The sequence below is a fragment of the Eptatretus burgeri genome, chromosome 13 (genome assembly GCF_056783735.1).
Source record: "Eptatretus burgeri isolate ZD-2024b chromosome 13, Ebu_testis_v1, whole genome shotgun sequence".
In the NCBI taxonomy this organism is placed as follows: domain Eukaryota; kingdom Metazoa; phylum Chordata; class Myxini; order Myxiniformes; family Myxinidae; genus Eptatretus; species Eptatretus burgeri.
Window position 1 is genome coordinate 2,154,506 of NC_140973.1, and position 13,582 is coordinate 2,168,087.

General features: G+C 37.0%; 1 protein-coding gene across 1 annotated transcript in view; it reads right to left on the bottom strand.

Moving 5' to 3' along the window:
• Positions 1 to 884: 884 nt before the first annotated feature.
• LOC147013674 (mimecan-like) overlaps positions 885 to 13,582 on the bottom strand; it is a 31,952-nt gene continuing 19,254 nt past the window's right edge. The window contains exons 4-7 of the mRNA XM_085850807.1: positions 9,768 to 9,926; positions 8,427 to 8,629; positions 4,653 to 4,748; positions 885 to 1,272 (exon numbers count right to left, since the gene is read on the bottom strand). Of these exons, the coding sequence (XP_085706933.1) occupies positions 1,105 to 1,272; positions 4,653 to 4,748; positions 8,427 to 8,629; positions 9,768 to 9,926 (626 nt within the window). The 3' untranslated portion in view covers positions 885 to 1,104. The remainder of the gene's footprint in view (positions 1,273 to 4,652; positions 4,749 to 8,426; positions 8,630 to 9,767; positions 9,927 to 13,582) is intronic.

Consider the following 13,582-nt stretch of genomic DNA (forward strand, 5'->3'; position numbering starts at 1 on the left):
CCACTGGTCTTCATGCTTCTCATTAGCACTTGTTCAATGATGAGATCTACGGACAGGCCAGCCCATAGGCGATCACTTCTTCTGACCACATGGAATCCCTCTTCAAATCTCTGGTAGGCATCTGGATGTTCCTTCTGGATGTTCCTCCTGGAGCTTGCACATTCATTTTTAGCTCACCTGTTCGAAGAACAGAGAGCTATAGCGATACCCCTGGCGTGAGCGTAAGCGTCAGCGTGAGCGTGAAAATGTTAAAGTTTTTGGTGCAAGTTATTTCCTTTCTAATGTTTTTATCCAGCACACTTTTTTACTGATTACAATTTACAAATACATATATTGCTTTAAAATTATTTGGATCAGACTTCACTGCAATGCTTTATAAAAAATATTATTAGACGAGTCTTTTAAAAACGATAAATTTATAAACAGGCGAGCATTAGGTGGCTTTGACACCAAATCTCTGGTTAAAGTACAGTAACTGTGCCAAATAACCACGCATGAATTTCACTGATTGCACATTTTGCAACTTTCAACTTTACTGTTTTTACAATGCAAATCTCTTCAATTTGTTGTGAATTTCCTTTTGAACATGCACTGTACTGCACCCAATATCATGTCTCATGTAAAACAAAGTTTCTGGTAGATTGTGGATAGTACTGAACCCTTTGTGTGGACATCAGACAAGCAGACATGCAAAAATCCATTATTTTAACATGGGCGGCAATGGAGAAAAATGCCATCACCGATTTCAGCACTTTTCAATAGTTTCCACCACTTGGATTCCTTAGGACTTTTCATATGTTATACAGGACATATTTATGAGAATAAACCAGTTGAAAGAGTTTCTGTTGCAATTTGTGTGAGGTCATGTCATATAATGCCTGTACTGTATGTGGAACAAAACACACAGTTTGATTGAGTGCTCTAAAAAGGGAAAGAAACATATGTTAAGACAGTTATAAGTAGGAAATAGACATCAAATTGAGATTACGCAGGAGAAAAGCACCGCAACATTTGTCTAAATATTGGAAGACAATGCCCTCAGTGGAGGATCTAAAAGCTCAGCATATTGGTATATAGATCTTTTAATTAATATAAAAGTTTGCATTAAAATTGCCCAGTGGGAAGGCGGCGAAGACATATGTAAGCATCAGGGACAGATCCCAGGAGTACGGGGTTGTTGTCCAAACGAACATCCTGGAGGCTTTTTCTCACATACGTCTTGTCCCCAGGTTTGCAGAATGTGTCATTCGCAATGGAGTCTATCTTGTTATGCTGCAGAGGATACAGGGTAGAAAAGTGTGAAATTTACCCCTAATACAGAAACCACCTTGGTGTGATGAAAAGGTTTTTTTTTTTTTAACAGATTCACTGGCATGGATTAAGTGGCAGTTTAAAGCAATGAAAAGACTTCATGAATATCATCTGGGAAACAATGAAGGTCAGATGGTGATGATATGCACACACAGGATTGAAATCAAATTGTGAATGATCAAAATGAAGATATTACAGATAAATATCTATCCGATAAAAGAGATGTTTGTCAGTCTGTCTGGCTGGCTATGTGTCTGTCTGTGTGTCCCTGTGTCACCATTTTTCTTCACGATGGCCAAACGGATCTTCGTCAAACTTTCACAGGTTCATCGGTGAATATCAGGGAATTGGGATGTTCGATTTTTTTTGGATTTTTTTGGGGGAATCATGCTATCGTGCCAAAGCCTGTGTAGCTATGTGAAAGGGATAAATTAAGTGATCCCCAACCACATTCCTTAGTGGATGTATTTTAGGCCCCCACAAAAAAATAGAAAAAAAAGAACGAAATTTGATTTCTTCAAAATACCAACAGGATTAGGACAGCACCGGGCAATGCCAGGTACCCCTGCTGCGCTACAATAATAAAATAAATGAATAAAAACTTAAGTTGGCTTGTTGGAAAACATTCTCATTTGAAGTGATGGCTCGTTACGTGGGAAGTCAGGTTTATACACCCATATCCGACCTGTGTTTTCCCATTGTCTACTGAAGTGCTTGTAGTTATAAGATAAACAAAGTCTCTATACTGACTGTGATTGATGCACAACAACCTTCTTGAGCTTTTTAATTACTGTATTAAGCATAACTCTCAAGGATGCAACGATATTGAATGAACATACAGCCGGAGTTAGAAAAGAATACACAAGGAACTTTGACTTAGGAGGAGGTATTTTGGTTCATCAAGCCTGCAGCACATCAACATCACATTAGTGAAATAAATTAGTTTATCAAATTAAATTTACTATGGAGGTGTAGAGTGAGGAGTAGTGGGGATGAGAACTGTAGAGCAGCCACAGACATCACCAGGGCTATACAGGATATATATCACAATGTAGATTTGTGTATTTGATTATTCGTCAGTCCCCCTTCATAAGGATGATTTAAGAAGGGTTTTAAAGAACAATCTTTTAAGATGACTGGGTGTTCATTGGGGTCTATTTTTCAGGAGAAAGAAAGTTGGAAAATATTTTTCATAAATGAGTAATTACGTCTGTTCTATTGGAATTGTAGACTGTGACTTGCAACTGGGCATCAAGGGCGGTGTGCAGAAACGTTGAAAAAATAGCACTAAATACAAGTCACATGGAGGTGAAATTCACTGCATGTGACGTGCAACACACAGAGCAAAACGAGTGTTCATTTATATCCGAAGGATGTCGAATAAATAAAGGAGATAGAAGCACACCTGACACTAAGCCGAGGCTTCAGACATTGGCATGCTCACAACGCTGTACCCTCGAAATGAAACGTCCCAGAAGATAAAGAAAATAGGATCATATTTGTACATCTAGTGTTTTAGAATAATGCTTCTTGCTACAAAACATCATATCTTCCAGTCTCTTTGAATATTAAGAATAAAATAATTCCAACCTATCATTTTTGACAGGCTTTTTATATATATTTATATATATATATATATATATATATATATATATATATATATATATATATATATTGAAGTTTTTGTTTGTTGTTTGTTTGTTTGTTTGTCTGCATGTGCTAATCTCCTGAACGGTGAAAGATAGGAGGAAACCTCTGAAACAAAAAATGTCAGGACGGGCCCCAGGAAGATTATAGGCTCGGTGGCGAGGCCTCTCGGTGGGGGGGGGGGGGAAGGCAGAGGGTTTTAGATGGTAGTTTATATTTAATGTGATTTAACAACCACGGCCACTGTTGAAATTGATTACGATGGCCACGGCCGTCAAATCACATTAAATATTAACTGTCATCTAAACCCCCCCCCCACCCCACTCAGCTGAGGGGCCTCGCCACCAAGCCGAAAACCATCTCGGGGCCCATCCCGACATTTTTTGTTTCAGAGGTGTTTTTTGTTTCCCCCTCACCAACCCCCTTCGGCTATGACAACCGTGGTCCAATAGGGAACTGATACTGGGCTCGCGTCAGACCTATGTACAGAAGATTAAATTCATTCAAAAATAACCCGGGCAACGTTAGGTGCATTCAGCTAGTATGTATATATATATATATATATATATATATATATATATATATATATATATATATATATATATATATATATATATATATATATATATATTGTGTGTGTGTGTCCTGCATAACTGCAAAAGCAGGAAACCGAGCAACCGGAAACTTTACATGCACACTAAGAAAACTCCAAGGAAGTGCAAGAGTGAAAAATGGGTGTTTGGGTTAATTAAAATATTCCTTTTGAAGATAATTAACGGCCTTATTTAATTATATCCTTTATCAGGCTCATCCTCAGTCACCTTGCTCTCTATGGGGTCGAAAGGAATTTCCTGGGTAACCTCATTGGGGTCTGAAGCAGCAATGTTTTTTGGCCTGCTCAACCATGCCTTGACTTGGGACAGGCCGCAACGATTTCTTAACGACAGTTTGTTTTTCACTTTCCTCACTCATATTATTCAATCCCTGTTCATCATACCTATGAATTGATGGATGCATTGCAGTGCTTATAAACGTCTGTCAGGGTGACTTTTTAAATTTTATTTGAGAACCTTAAACAATTCCCATACACTCAAAACGATATCCGTTAGGAACCTCATATTTTGGGTAAATGTAGCCTTGTGTTACAGAAAGACGTCACAATATTCCCCGAGAAATGCTCCACTCTGTGTTGGAGAGATCATGCTGTGAAGAATGAATTTGTACCTGCAACATGGTGCTGGACACTTTCAGCACTTTATTTAAGGTAATCAATAGTGTGGATCATTCCATGTCTTTCTGTAACATTAGCCAACATTTACCCAAAATATGAGGTTCATAACTGATATCGTTTTTAGTGAATGGGAATTATTTACGGTTCTCAAATAATAACCAAAGAAACAAAAAATAAAAATCATTCTGTACAATCAATACAAAATTTTAAGTATGCGATCAATTATCCATTCTGAAGTTAGTCAAAGATGATGTCATCGGTGATCTGGCAGTCATATTGGATCGAAAAATTAACCTCATGTGATCAATTCAGAACTTTAAATATGTGATCAACGACCCATGGAGAAAAGCTTGATACCAATGAGGTCGTGGATAACGTGTCCAATCAAAGAGGGGTGGCTTGAGTCCCGACATAGCTGTTCACAATATTATAAAGTGCGCGTCTAGTTCCTTTTTATTCTCACCTGAAGGTGCAAAAGTTGCAAGTTCTCAGGTAGTCCATGAGGAACATGCTCAAGCTGGTTGTTTCCCAGATAAAGGTCCTTCAAGTTCTCCAATTTCTAAAAAGAGAAGGTAAGAGTCTTGTTTAAACTCCAAATGCATATACATACACATATACATACATACATATATGAAAAATCAATAACTCAGGGACTAACTTGCTCTTGTATTTGCAATATAAACCTGTCATATGGCAATAACAATGAAAGCGTGAGAAGAACAACCAAAAGATGCAAAGCTAACATTTGTAGGGTCTAGAAGTACCGAATAAATTTCAAAATAACTCCACCAACCCTCCTCAGCTGCAGAATTATTGGTCAAATTTTCTGTGTGAAGGTGAATATTATCATGCAGTAAGGTCAAGGCCTGACACAGCAGATCTGGACATCATTGTCTGAATGTTTCTTTTCTCACATCATTGTGTGACACATCACTCTACACTGTGCATTGAGGGATTTTCCTCAATCAAGAAATTGCTGATTAATTAAACAGTTTCGGTCACAAAACATTCTTGCCATCTTGCCCGAGAAGATTCCCAATGCTTCCTTCACCAAAAACCTTGCTCCCTGCTCCATTTTTCTAATGATAGGTTGACATCTATCGCTGGATTCAGAAAATTTGGTGCCTTTCCTCTTCTCAGATTACTCGAAAACATTACATCACAACCCCTTTCTTTCACTCATTTATCCAATATCCTGCACTGTACATATTTTTCAAATCCTCCAAGTAAACTTGCCGTACATTATTTGCTCCTCCATGAACAACTAGAACAGCACTCGGTGCAGCGCATACCTCCAGCAGGCTGAACAGTTTACGGTTTGTATCCCACTGATAGGCCGGATCCGGATCTTCACCAACATCTTATCAATTTGTCCATGTCAAACACCCAACCTGTCTAGCAAGTTTTGTCCGAATCCGTCCATCAACTTTTTGAGATATCCTGCTCACAAAAAACAAAGAAACAGAAAAACAGGCGTGAGAACATCACCTCTATCCGTCCACCTTCGGTGGTGGAGTTAATAACCGATATTTTCTGACAAATCACAATCCTCAGGTGTGGCACCTTTACAACACATTTCCCACAAGAAACACTACCCCCTGTTGTTACCAACTTTGATATTGCCCACATTGAACAATAATTATCACACTGTTTATAATCCATGTTAATAGTGCACTGCATTGTGCTGGGAACTTCCTCACTCTTCCTCTTTTCTTCTTTCTTTGTATCTCTTTTTCCTTTTTATTTTGTGCCTTGCTTGCTTCCCTCGTTATAGACTCATCACACCTTTATTACTAACCTAGTGACCTATGAGCTTTTAATAATAACCTAACCAACCTTTTAATTGAAAAAAAAATCAGCTTAAACTACCCACGTAGTTCAAAATTTCAGAACATACCTAAGGGCTACACTCTGTTAGTCTACTCTTGGTGAATTAGAAACCCCGATTAATGTCTCCTCCAATACATCTTTTAACACTAACCGAGCAACCATGAACTTTTATCACTCAGCTGAGAACCTACCAAACTTATACCTGGAAGGTTTGCTGGTTTAATATTTAATAAAAAAATGCTGGTTAATAAAAAAGGTTTAATATTTGCTGCAGTGTTAGCAGTTTATTGCATGTAAGAATGATTAAGATCGATCATCAATTGAAATCACCGCCATTGTAGAATTCAGTGCACCATTGTAACGCAACAGAACTACGTGCGGAGAAGAATCACCAATTTGTTCAAGTTTGACAAGATGATGCACAAGTGGTGCCCTTACCTTTTTAGCTTTCTCTTCTCGCTTTGATATCAACCTTGCTATAAATTGTCAGATCAGTCCTCCACAGGTAGGGGTTTTCAGCAGTGAGTGAGCAGTTCCTCAGATTCATGGTTACCTGTTGACCTAACTGCCTGTAATTGCTGGTTTTAAATAAAAAGTCATGTTATATTTTACATACTACTACTACTACTGCTACTACTACTATACTGTGATTATGTCCACCTTGTCGGTTCATATCTATCTTGAACTAGCTGGCCAGGCCTGACATTCCATGAAAAGTTGCAGGAATTTGGAATTTGTTCAAGGTGCGTGCAATACCTTACAGTACATGGCTGCACAGCATGGTCAGAGTAAGATACCTTTCATCAGAGTAAGATATTGATATTGTCGTGGCCCTGGTGGCTTGGTTAATTCCTTCGACCCAATTGTGGTGGACGGGCGGTTAACACCGACCAGGCCAGATCGCCGAGTGGTTTTCCTTGGAGGCGAACACGTGATCCTCGGAGATTATGGCATGTGCGGGAAGAAAAGGCGGCATAGACGAAGCAGATGGAAGCACAGCACAAAGGGTTTATACTCGAACCCATGACAAATAGACAACCAGCAACAACAACAACAACAAAAAACACGGAGATTTAATGAAAACAAGTCAAATATTTACAATGGCAATAATTCAAAGTGTAATTATAAAACGTGAGGTCATTTCAAGCCTAAAATCGAGGCGCCTCGACACACTGACTTTAATACAGACAAGGGGAAAACAAAACAAAAGAAAATCCTCTCTTTATTCTGTCACTTCGCTTTGTCCAGAGATGGTCTTTATTGAACTCTGCGATCGAGCCATGTCGTCCTGCATGGGAAGATGCGCCCAAAATGGTGCCGAGCCACTCTCTGGGTGGGAAATGTACATGAGGTAATTCGTGAGGTGGTATTCAACACCAGGGCTCACTAACCGCCGTGCAGCTTCTTCTCATGAACAAATTTGCCGAATGTTCTTCTCTTACACGAGGTTCGCTCACAACGATCGTCCACCTTCCTCGACCACACGACGAGACGATCCTCTGAGGCTCCGTCATAAGGCCACAAGGCACGCTCTTCTTCTCTCCTCAGAAATGTACACATTTTATGGCTCAGCTGAATAGGAATGGCTATCGTCTTGCCCAGCACGCTGCAAATTCACCAGCACGCCATTTCATCGTGCCGAGAGGAGAGCAAAAACGAGATCCTCTTAGTCGATTGTGTCCTCCACCAACTCTGTTCTCTCCCAACTATTCGCTCTTAGAACCTCACTTTCCCTCTCACGTCACACTGACCAATCATAAGCCTCGGGGGCATGACTTGCTGGTATGAAGGTGGGAAGGCGGGGCTTCTCGCCTGCTTTGACATGTAGCATTGTTATTGGTCTTGTTTTTGTTGTTGTTGTCATAAGAACGTAATTACATCGCTGGCTTGTAAATGCAAAAAATGTAGGAAGAGGTCACAGAGCGCAATTACATACTGGGAGAAATTAGCCTTCATCCCAATCTCATTAACACAGCACCACCCTCCGTGTGGTGACAAGTAACACTTAAGCTCACAATTTCCCAACTTAATTTACATCGAGGTGTCTCCTACACGTCCACAGACCAAACAACTCGACACTATCCTAACTTTCCAATGAAATTCCACCATCGACCCCCACAACCGTAACAATATATTTGTCAGACTATGAAATTCACATTCTATGAATTTTCATCCTTTGGATCTCAGCTTGTTTGCTATTCTCCTTTGCAAAAAACGTAATGATACACCTCAATTTGATGGCTGCCCACCATCTTGATTTTACACTGAATACTTTGACTCAAATTTACATAACTTTCTATAGAACTGGCTCATGCATAGTCTGTCAATGCAAAAAATGTGTCTTAAAATACAACGCAAAAATATCCAAGTCAACCTTAAAAATGTCCACTTTTTCATTTATTCTCACCGCCAAACCATCAGATGGTAGACCAGAATCAATAATGCTGTTCCAATTGGCAGCGAGGGTCACCAGGCTGATTGGTAATCCAGGTAGTTCCGTGAGGTCATTGTTGCTGATTAAAAGTTCTTCCAACACCGGCAATCCATCAAATGTGCCGGGGTCCACACTCTTGATTCGATTGTTGGACAAATTCACTCTCCTGAGCTTGTCTGAGGACAATGTGCATACGCATAATTACGAGAGGCATCATAAGGCCAAAAAAAAAAAAATGTTGCATTGGCGTAACGGGTCACTGAAAAATAGGGTAGGATGGTCGGGATCTTTTTTTTTTTTTTTCCTAATAAATCCCTCCCAAAATCTCCCCCGGCTCGAGTACCACCCTTTTTGTCGGCGGGTTCTGTCCGAAACACTTCCGGGTTTTTGCGATCGCGATCGCAATCAACAAGATACTTGAAAACGATAGCAAAACAACAAAAACAGCAATAAAATAGGGTCGGCAAAATTTTTCGATAGCAAAAAAACAAAAAAAACCGTAGGGTCGGCGGAATTTTTCGGGTCGGGCGGGTTACGCCAATGCAACATTTTTTTTTTTGGCCTAATGTGATTATTAAGCCACTTCAATCTCTTCTTGTCTTCTTTTTGTGAGAACAAGTATTTAGTGCTTAGTATAGATGTCGAATGTGACCATAAAGGTACAGCAAACCCCCCAAAAATGTTGCTCAGTAGAAAGGGTCCCACATGTTGAAAATTTGGGTGGAACACCATCTTGTGATCCTTTGTCCTCAGGAAATTGTTATTCGATTGGCTGTGTGCTCATATTTCCATGATTCAGGGTGGACTGAAAATCCCTTTACCTGTGTTCAATCTCTCACACCTCCCTCCCTTCCCTCACAAAATAATCACTCACTTTAGGAAATGATCACACCCTCTAAAGTCAAAAGATAAACACTTTTGGTCTTTTCATCCTCTTTGACAAATGTCACTCTTTTTAAAGCATCTTTCAATATAAACACGGATTGTGATGCACAAAGGTTCATTCATACAGGTATCACAATTACGACATATTTCAGGATTTGGGACAATGGTTATTCTTTGTTTTTAACTTTGTTGTCATAACCATTGAGTAAAGCACACCATACTTGTTGAAGTTATTGTTAAAACTCATAAGGTCGATCAATCACGAGCTTCAAAAGTTGAAGGCTTCTTTAAATATTGCAGTGAAATTATCACAGTGTGTTTAACCTTATGGTTTAGAAAAATATACAAACCAGTTATTAGTAATGGGACAATCAGAGCATGAAAGGGTAGGATGAAGAAAGGTCATTCAAAGGAGAAAAGGCCACATACCGAGTCCTTCAAAGTCTTTCTTCTCTACCGATGTGATAGTGTTGTAGCGGGCATAGAAGTAGGAAGTGTCTCTGGGTAATGACGGGATCTTGGTTAACTTATTGTCATCGCAGTAAACAGATCCACGGAGGCATACGCATAGTAAGCATGTCGGTAGTACTGTGTGGGTTACAACAAAACATCAAAAATGTCCAAGACAACTTTGTAAAAATTATAAACAGCAATCAAGATTCATGACAACAATGATGCTAGTCAAGTTACTCCAAGTAATAGTATGAACATGTCAATTGTTGCACGTAAAAATAAGTCCATCTTGTTCTCTGCCAATGGGAAAATTCCATTCACCTGCCAGCCTTTGCCAGAGAAATTTTGCAACCAGACAGCTTATTCCCAAAGCAATGGGAAAAGTAATTCACCACCAACAGAAACATATCTGTCAATCAAGAAAAATGGTCCAAACAAACTCAAAATGATTTGAAATAATTTTTTTAAGGAAGAAGTTTCTGTAAGAAGATTCTGACTTGGTGCAGTTCCTCCATTGAAATGAAATGATTGACATGTGGACTGCAATTGGCCGAACACAGAGCGCAGACATTCAGACAGAGTCTAGGCGTTTTCCACACGGTTTCCACAGCATCCTCTTTCTTCCTCGTCTTAAATCATTGAAACAAACACATGCAACCTCTGATGTGAATTTCACTTTTTACTGCAAACAACACCTGCACACATCCTGTCGAGACTCATTTAACACCAACAAGGATAAATTGTACTGTATTAACAAACAAAACACCGAATTGGAACAAGCAATCAAAGATTGCATACCCTCACCCAGGCTTGTTTTGTGTCGTTTTATAGTACGTATTTTATATACAAACTCACATTACAGACGTACTCACATTATAAATGTGCTAACTTTATAGATGTACTCACTTTATAAATGTGCAAGCTTTATAGATGTACTCCCATTGTTATTGTAATACTTTATAGACATACTTACATTATAATTGCACATACTTTATAGATGTACTCACATTCTAATTGTACATGCTTTATAGATGTACTCCCATTGTAATTGTACATACTTTATAGACATACTTACATTATAATTGCACATACTTTATAGATGTACTCACATTCTAATTGTACTTACATTATAATTGTACATACTTTATAGACGTACTTACATTATAATTGTACATACTTTAAAGATGTACTTACATTCTAATTGTACATACTTTAAAGATGTACTTACATTCTAATTGTACATACTTTATAGATGTACTTACATTATAATTGTACATAATTTATAGATGTACTTACATTATAATTGTACATACTTTATAGATGTACTTACATTATAATTGTACATACTTTATAGATGTACTTACATTATAATTGTACATACTTTAAAGATGTACTTACATTCTAATTGTACATACTTTATAGATGTACTTACATTCTAATTGTACATACTTTATAGACATACTTACATTATAATTGTACATACTTTATAGATGTACTTACATTCTAATTATCCATACTTTATAGATGTACTCACGTTCTAATTGTGCATACTTTATAGATGTACTCACATTCTAATTATACATACTTTATAGATGTACTTACATTATAATTGTGCATACTTTATAGATGTACTTACATTCTAATTGTACATACTTTAAAGATGTACTTACATTCTAATTGTACATACTTTATAGATGTACTTACATTCTAATTGTACATACTTTATAGACATACTTACATTATAATTGTACATACTTTATAGATGTACTTACATTATAATTGTACATACTTTATAGATGTACTCACATTCTAATTATACATACTTTATAGATGTACTCACATTGTAATTGCACATACTTTATGGATGTACTCACGTTCTAATTGCAAATACTTTACAGATGTACTCGCATTCTAATTGTACATACTTTCTCGACATACTTACATTATAATTGCACATACTTTATGGATGTACTCACATTCTAATTGTACATACTTTATAGATGTACTCACATTCTAATTATACATACTTTAAAGATGTACTCACATTCTAATTGTAATACTTTATAGATATACTCACATTGTAATTGTACATACTTTATAGATGTACTCACATTCTAATTATACATTCTTTACAGATGTACTCACATTGTAATTGCACATACTTTATAGATGTACTCACATTCTAATTGTACATACTTTATAGATGTACTCACATTCTAATTGTACATACTTTCGAGATGTACTCCCATTCCAATTATACATTCTTCATGGATGTACTCACATTCGAATTGTACATACTTTATAGATGTACTCACATTCTAATTATACATACTTTATAGATGTACTTACATTATAATTGTGCATACTTTATAGATGTACTTACATTCTAATTGTACATACTTTAAAGATGTACTTACATTCTAATTGTACATACTTTATAGATGTACTTACATTCTAATTGTACATACTTTATAGACATACTTACATTATAATTGTACATACTTTATAGATGTACTTACATTATAATTGTACATACTTTATAGATGTACTCACATTCTAATTATACATACTTTATAGATGTACTCACATTGTAATTGCACATACTTTATGGATGTACTCACGTTCTAATTGCAAATACTTTACAGATGTACTCGCATTCTAATTGTACATACTTTCTCGACATACTTACATTATAATTGCACATACTTTATGGATGTACTCACATTCTAATTGTACATACTTTATAGATGTACTCACATTCTAATTATACATACTTTAAAGATGTACTCACATTCTAATTGTAATACTTTATAGATATACTCACATTGTAATTGTACATACTTTATAGATGTACTCACATTCTAATTATACATTCTTTACAGATGTACTCACATTGTAATTGCACATACTTTATAGATGTACTCACATTCTAATTGTACATACTTTATAGATGTACTCACATTCTAATTGTACATACTTTCGAGATGTACTCCCATTCCAATTATACATTCTTCATGGATGTACTCACATTCGAATTGTACATACTTTATAGATGTACTCACATTCTAATTGCAAATACATTATAGATGTACTCGCATTCGAATTGTACATACTTTATACACACTCACATTCTAATTGTACATACTTTATGGATGTACTCACCTTCTAATTGCAAATACATTATAGATGTACTCACATTCTAATTGTACATACTTTATAGTTGTACTCACATTCTAATTGCAAATACATTATAGATGTACTCACATTCGAATTGTACATACTTTATAGAAATACTTACATTATAATTGCACCTACTTCTCGATGTACTCACATTCTAATTGTACATACTTTATAGATGTACTTATATTATAATTGCACATACTTAATAGATGTACTCACAAAATTCTTCTGGCTTTATAATATTGTGACGGTTCTGGGAACTGAGACCCCAAGGCAATGGCACACAACATACAGCGGTACCCAAGTTAGTTATTTCATTATTAAATGTTCCAGATAGGGTCCTCCCTTGTGTCTAGTGGGCCAGCAAATATGCGTTGTGGGGGATTAGGTCAGTCTTCCTCTCTTTCACTTTCTTTCTCGAACATTTATTCACTTTATTTTCATGAACGCCACATTCAAGCCCATTTCCACAAAACCCCAACTGTCACTCTGCTCTGCAATCATATGATCCACCAACCCACTTACCATTTCACTATCATTCCTTCGCCATCAGTCGTAACCAGCCTGCCTGCTTCATACACACATTGGACTTTATTCATTGTCATTTACAA